Below are 7,354 nucleotides of genomic sequence, written 5' to 3' on the forward strand. Positions count from 1 at the left end.
ACTGAAAAAGGATACCCATGTGCTTTCTTTAAACAAGGAAAGTTGCCATTTATTCAGGGGAACCACACTGTCAAGTCTGGCTATCTACAGAGTCTAATTTCAATAATTGCCAGCACTTTTTGCTTTGCAAATTGCTATAAGCCTCAATGCTCTCATACTAGTAATCTAGATACTAAAAATAAATACAGGTGATATTCATCTTAGTGTTTGATGCTCTATTATTTTTCAATCTTCTCATTGGGAAGACATCCACCTATATAGGTTTTCTCAAAGCTAAACTATTTTTAAAATTAGAAGCAAAATTATACAGACCCCAGCTGTGAAAGTTGTCTCCAATTAAAGTGAAAAACCACACTAAATTCTCTCCAATATATTCATAATAGCATTAAGCAGACATACAAAAAAAAAAAAAAAAAGAAAAGAAAAGAAAGAATCAGACCAAGTACTTGGAATCTCTAAAATTTTCAAAATTTTTGACTTGAGAATCATAAAAATGATAACAAAATAAAAATGCAATTAGAAATGTTAACTCAGTGAAGGATAAAGGGGTTCATAAGTATATTAATGGAATACAAAGTTTGTAACTAAGTACAAATTAACAATGATAGTTATTCCAAGGCTATAATGAACTTCCACACAGAGGAAGTATAACATGCCCAGGAAGAAATGTCAGTGTTTTCTAGTAGCTGTTAAAATGCTTTATTTGAATGTGGACTCTTAAAAATCCAGTGAGCAATCCAGTTTGTAGACTCAGAAAACCCCTATGCAGCACAGGCAAAAAGCAAACCATTGAGAGGAAACAGGGGAATCTTCCTACCCAGGCTCCTCCTCCTGATATATTAGAAATACTACTTGAAATCTGGCCTCAAGTTTGATGTTCCTGTGCCTGGTGGATTCCACTGGCAACCAAGCAGATTCATCACAGTGGTCACAACGTAGCACTTACCTTGACTTGACAGTGAACTTGGTATAGTAGCAATCAGACTGGCTCAACTAGTGGGAGACCTACTCTGGCACTGATTGTAAGGTAAGGCCAAATATTTATCCTCCCTATGTCCTGGTTTCCTAACCTGGAAATAGTCTTATTCACGGACAGTTTAAAACTAATAAAGTAATCAGAATCATATCAACAACCTCAGCCTGTCTGGGTAAAGATATGGAACTTTCAGCCCCCAACCCCAACCCCAACCTCTGGGAGGGGAGAGGTACTGGAGACTGAGTTAACCACCAATAGCCAATGATTTAATCAACAATGCTGATGTAACAGAAGCTCCGTAAATATCCTAAAAGATGAGGTTCGGAGAGCTTCTGGGTTGGTGAACACATCAAGGTGCTGGGAGTATGGCATGCCCAGAGAGGGCATGGAAGCTGCATCTACCCTCCTTCCCTGAAACTGCCCTATTCTTCTCTTCTCTTTGGCTGCTACTGAGTTCTATCCTTTATAATAAACAGGTAATAGTAAGTGAACTGTGAGCTATTCTAACAAATTATCGACTCTGAGGGGTGGAGTAATGGGACCCCCCAGTTTAGAGCTTGTAGGTCAGAATCAGAAGCATAGGTAGCCCGGACTTGTGAGTGGAGTCTGAAGTGAGAGAGGGCAGTGTGGCGGAACGGGGCCCTTTATCTCTGGGGTCTGTGCTAACTCCACATAGTTAGTATCAGAATTGAATTAAGTTGTAGGACAGCTAGTTGATGTCTACAGAGAGTTGAAGAATTGACTGGTCTAGAAAACCCACACATTTGGTGTCAGAAGTGTGGGGAGGAACAGACTTTGTAGTATAAGCTAAGATGATTGTGGATACCTGAATGAGTCAGTTACAAATTAATGTAAGTACATAAAAATACCATAAGTTGGGAAAAAGTTAATTGGTTATTAAAATACTATGAGATAAAAAATCATCAGTGCCAAGTATATTCCCAAATAAATGATTTGTTAAAATGGTTAAATGCTAAAAACTGTACACAGCTAAATATTTTCCAATATACTTACATGACAGCATAAAGCAAAGATCCCTAGAATTACTATAGTTATACCTATACTTAGGCATACCACCCTATTACTCTTTTGGGTTTTGGTATTTTTTGTTTGTTTGTTTGTTTGTTTTCACCCTATTACTCTTTATCCTATCATCCTCGGCATACTTAAATTCATTAAAATGGCCAAACTTTTTCAAAATTTTCTTCATTTAAGGTTGCCATCATTTAAGATTGCCATATTCAAAAAACACCACCATATTCAAGAAGACTTCTTAATTATGGCAGCTTGGTAAAGGGGAACAAGCCCAAGCATTAGTATCTGATAGACCCATCCTGAAATCAGCCACTCATCACATGATCTTGGGCAAGCTACTAAACTTGTCTCACCTTCAGATTTCTCAAGGCAAATAAGAATAATAATAATAAATGCAAAGTTGGATTGTTGTGGGAATTAGAGCTAAAGCAAAGATAATGCCTGGCATATGGCAGATGTTCAGTAAATGCCAGTTACTTATAATATTTATACAGTTGGTATTTGCTTATAGAAGTTTATAATTACTCCATGAACGTTAATTTCTTTTTCCAACCAACTATAAGTTCAGTGAGCACAAAATCTTTTTATAGTACTTCTTTTGAATGTTTCACAGTCTAGTAGACCAGTTGGTATACAGTAGCATAAAACCCAAATTCACATCCCTAGAATCATAGATACATTAAGAGTTCCTAATAACCCTAAAGAGGAAGAAATGAGACAGCTTTAATTATGAAGATAACAGTGGCCATCAAACTACTGTTGTGACTAAGGAGAGGGCAAGGTGGAGGATTCCTGAGTGGCTGACCCCTAAGGGAGTGTGGACATCCATGGAATAGGAGAATGGAAGCCCTTGAATGAAGTCCTGGGCTGAACTGGGCTGTGAAGAGAGTTGGAGGTTTTGGAAGAATGGTGGATTATGGAAGATTAGAGACAAGTTTAAAGAGAGTTGTATGTCAGGGCTTTTTGAGTAAAGTGATGGGGAGGTGAGAAGCATGAGGAAGTATGAGTGTAGAGGCAGCTGAAAGATCTGAGTTAAGCTTAGGATGGCTTAAAGAAGAGCAATTTTCATCCATGAGTAAGACTTGCACAGAAATAACTTCATTTCAACCGCCCCAGAAAGGTCAATGAATCAGCTCTGGTCTGGTACTGGCATTGAGTGTTTTGAAGAAAATACGTTTGTAAATACAAAATACTTTATAATTCTCAAAAACCATTTATATTATTTGAAATATATCTGTTTTACATTAAGAACAGATAATTATGTACCACTACATTTCTGTTAAAAACCTAGATTGAGAAGTTGCTAGAGATTATTAGACTACGTTGTTTTACATAAATGATCACAACAACCATCTTTAAGCACGTGTAAGGTATAAAGCAGTGAGGAGAAACTAGGAGCTGTCAGCCAAAGGAATGTTCTTTTAGTAGCAGAAAAAACACGGTCAGAGAATTGAGAGATGTCTGGTTACAAAATTAATTTAATTTTCAATTCACCAAAGCTTCTCAGAGTTAAGGGGCCTTTCTTAAACCTGAATATGAAAGTTATTTCAATATGACAGTGGGTTGCCTAAAGCTCAAAAGGAAGAAAATAAATCAGGACCCAAATGTGAAGCAATGAACATAGCTCTTTCTGTCTCCATAGACAGAACTGTGTGTTTAAGTTCCAAAGAGGGACCCTCTCAACAAAAATGACTTTGGGGACTGGAAGAGTAGTGAAGGGGACTACTTTTCCAAGCTCTTAACACCAGTTCTAATTAGACTTGGAAGACTCCAGAGTTAAAAGAAGAAAAAGAGTAAGAGTCTATTGTAAACTTCCTAAAAGGATACCTGTCTGTGTACATACCTACATCTTTAAATTTACTCCTAAGAGCTTTAAGATACTTAAAGGTCACTCAGTTTATACAGATATTTTAATAAAGTGTTATTTATTTTTTAGAAAAGTTTAAATGCTGCACTCTGGGATTTATCTTTCTTTCAACTCTCACTATTTGAGGAAGGAGATTTATCATCAATGATAAAGATCAACCCTGGGGCCAGCACAAAATGGTAGTAGATACCAGAAATGTCTCAGAAGAAGATAGAAAACACTTCTTGGGAGCAAATGCCTTTTTATAGCTCAAGTCAGTTTGAGTGGCAGAGGCACAAATAAACAGGAAAAAGGAGTCAAAACTTACTGTGGAAATGTTCCACACCATTGTACCCATATATTACATGATACACAAAAAAATGCTTACTACATAATTCTCTCTTTGTAGGGTATGACTAATTTTCATTTCATTCTTATATTACCTTGAACCTATTACCCACATACATTTTTTTTTCTGTTTCTCACTTGCTATTCTCCTAGTTCTCTCCCAACATTTAGTTGAAGAAATTTTGATCTTCTGCAGCCATGGAAAGAGGCAGAAAGTTAGCCAAATGGTCTCAAAACTTATTGGGAAATCTTCTGCTTAGAGGAAAACCCTGTTTAAAGTAAATATTTTATTTCATTTGTTTTGTTTTGTTTTGTCTGTGCACATAAACATAACTCAAAGAGCTGAGAAAACAGTCTAGACCACGTTCAAAGTTTTATCTGGAGCTTTATAAAGGGACCAAACCTAAGTTTTCTCTATGTATGATCATTTACCTTCTTCTTTATAGTGCCCAGGACAGCATGCTTCCTATGACCTAAAAGGCTAGATTGACTTTGCCTATTTTGGAGATTACAAAAGTGGAACTGAGGGCTGCACAGACTTGTTCAAGGTCATACAGATGATAAAAGGCAGAGCGTAGCTTCTCACTGATTGTTCCTTCTACCACCAGCACAACACATATTTGGATTTCCTTTCTTCTGAAGACTCTAAGAAGGATCACTTGACAACAAGGCATAATTTAGCCTCCATACGTTAAAGAGGCATCACTCTACTGTCTGTGAAACAGAATAGAATTTTCCAAGCAAAGAACCTGGAAATGGAGCCTATGGACGCCATGGGGACAGAACAAGGCAGAAAGCATTTCCCTTAAATACATCTATGCTCAATGCCCTAGACTGAAGAACATTGTCATTTCAAAGTCACTTACCCAAATCTGAAGCTTGATTCTCTTTTCATTTTTGAATACAGTTTTTACTTTGAAATCTATCCCAACTGTGCTGACGAATGCAGATGTAAAGGAGTCATCTGCATAACGGAACAGGAAAGATGTTTTCCCCACACTGCTATTGCCGATGATGAGCAATTTGAACATGTAGTCGAAGTTCTGATCAGAGGAGTCTTTCTGGCCATACCGGGCATCTTGGGAAGAGGCCATCTGTGGTTAAAAAAAAGAGAGAGAGCAAGAGAGAGACGTGGATCAGTCTTCCATTTGATATGAAGCTAGCAGCACATTCATTATTGGCCTTGCCAGAAACAGATGTCAGACCACTCAGGAGACCAGTTGAGCATCCTCCCCAGTTTTCCTCTGATGCTGGTATCCATGGCAATAATTCCCTGCTGGAAGACAGAACAGCAAATCTTACAGCTCTTTCCAGCTGTGTTGGTGTTTGTCACTGCTCAGCATTCAGAACCAATCAAAGACACCAAAGGAGACATCTATAAGGGTTACATGAAAAGCAAAGATATGAGGAACTGGCCAGAGCATGTGGGCTCTGAAACTTTATAATCCCAGTGACGGACACACCAAAGTGGCTGAACAGCAGGGTGTTTCTTACTGAATTATCTGAATATTAGAGTCTCTCTTATTTCCTAGGAAAGTGCACCCAAAGCATGTATCTATTTCATCTATTAACATCACATTAAAGCAACATCCTAAAATAAATGGCAGTCCCTTCAAATTAAAAATGAGGATGGCAAGTATTTATAGTTCAAACACTGTGAGAAACTTATTTAACCCTAACAACAACCCAATGAAGTAGGTTCATATGCAAATGGGAAAATCGAGGCTCAGAGTTATTAAGTAATGTGCTCAAGTTCACACAGGTGATGAGTAGTGATAAGACAGAATTCAAATCAGGTAATGTCGTGACAGGGCTCACGTTCTTAACCTCTACCCTAGCTCTCAATGATGACTAGGGAAATATGCACATGTGCTCTAAAAGACAGTGTAGGAAATATTCATTATGAAATGCAACACTGAAGAATCCTAGCTGGGTTTAAACCCAGGCTCTACCATTTCCTGGCTGTGTGACTTTGGGTTGGTTTATTATTTTAAAATGGTGTGTCTCAGTTTTTTCTCTTACATGAAATGGGAAAAAAATATTATCTAACTTGGAACATTTGTAAAAGAATAGATGATATATCTGTAAAGCAGATATGTGAAGCACCTAGCATAGCATAGAGAATGATCTTTATTATTAATTATAAATGCTTTATATGGATGTTGATTTTTTTCTCACTTTTTTGATGATCACCTAATATCATCAAAGTTGATGCTGCATTACTTCTTAAGGATTTTATTCATTTATTCTAGGGACAGAGAGAGAGAGAGAGCAAGCAGGGGGAGGAGCAAAAGGGGAGGGAGAGGGAGAGAATCTCAAGCAGACTCTGGGCTAAGCATGGAGCTAAGGTGGGGCTCGAACCCACGATACTGAGATCATGACCTGAACCAAAACCAAGAGTAGAACACTCAACCAACTGAGCCACCCTGGCACCCAGTGATGCTGCATTACTTCTAAGTGCCATTCGGCTCAAAAGAAGTGTTTAGATGGTGAATTCCACTGATTAGTGCATTTACTTACATTTTCTGATGCTATGAATTCTTTGGCGATTGCTGTGGTATCCAACATACCCCAACAGAGTAGCCACTAGTCACAAATACCTCCTTATATTTAAATTAATTAAAATCACATAAAATTTAAAATTCAGTTCCTTAGTCACACTGGCCACATTTCATGTGCACAACAGACAATAGCCACAGGTGGCCAGGAGCAACAATACTGGACAGACAGGTACAGAGTACTAGCATAACTGCAGAAAATTCTATTGGGCAGTGCTAGGCTAGACAGATAAGTGTTTTTTTCATTTCCAATAAAATCTGATCAATAATTATCTTTCTCTTGGGGAAGGTGGCCAAGAGAGAAGCCTAAGAAGATAGTAGAATGCTTGAAACAGTAAATAGTGCTCAACCTCATCTAAGACAACGTCAGCCGTTGAAGTCACATGCGTTGTGTTTATAAACAATTAAGGCAAAGGGGGAAAAGGGGGAAAAGGAGATGGTGAGACAAACATATCCTCTTTCTGCAAATACTTAGTGCCAGTAAGGGAACACAATTATATGTATAAGAATATAAGAATAAGGGCGGAGCAAGATGGCGGAGGAGTAGGAGACCTGGATTTCGTCTCCTCTCAGGAATTCAGCTGGATAGGG

General features: G+C 38.0%; 1 protein-coding gene across 2 annotated transcripts in view; it reads right to left on the reverse strand.

The window, feature by feature from the left end:
* RAB3C (RAB3C, member RAS oncogene family) overlaps positions 1-7,354 on the reverse strand; it is a 278,157-nt gene that overhangs the window by 252,800 nt on the left and 18,003 nt on the right. For both annotated transcript variants that reach the window (XM_081826846.1, XM_081826845.1), the window contains exon 2: positions 5,072-5,299. In XM_081826846.1, the coding sequence (XP_081682972.1) occupies positions 5,072-5,299 (228 nt within the window). The remainder of the gene's footprint in view (positions 1-5,071; positions 5,300-7,354) is intronic.

The sequence above is a fragment of the Leptonychotes weddellii genome, chromosome 7, assembly GCF_054177405.1.
Source record: "Leptonychotes weddellii isolate Sample4059 chromosome 7, ASM5417740v2, whole genome shotgun sequence".
NCBI classification, from domain to species: domain Eukaryota; kingdom Metazoa; phylum Chordata; class Mammalia; order Carnivora; family Phocidae; genus Leptonychotes; species Leptonychotes weddellii.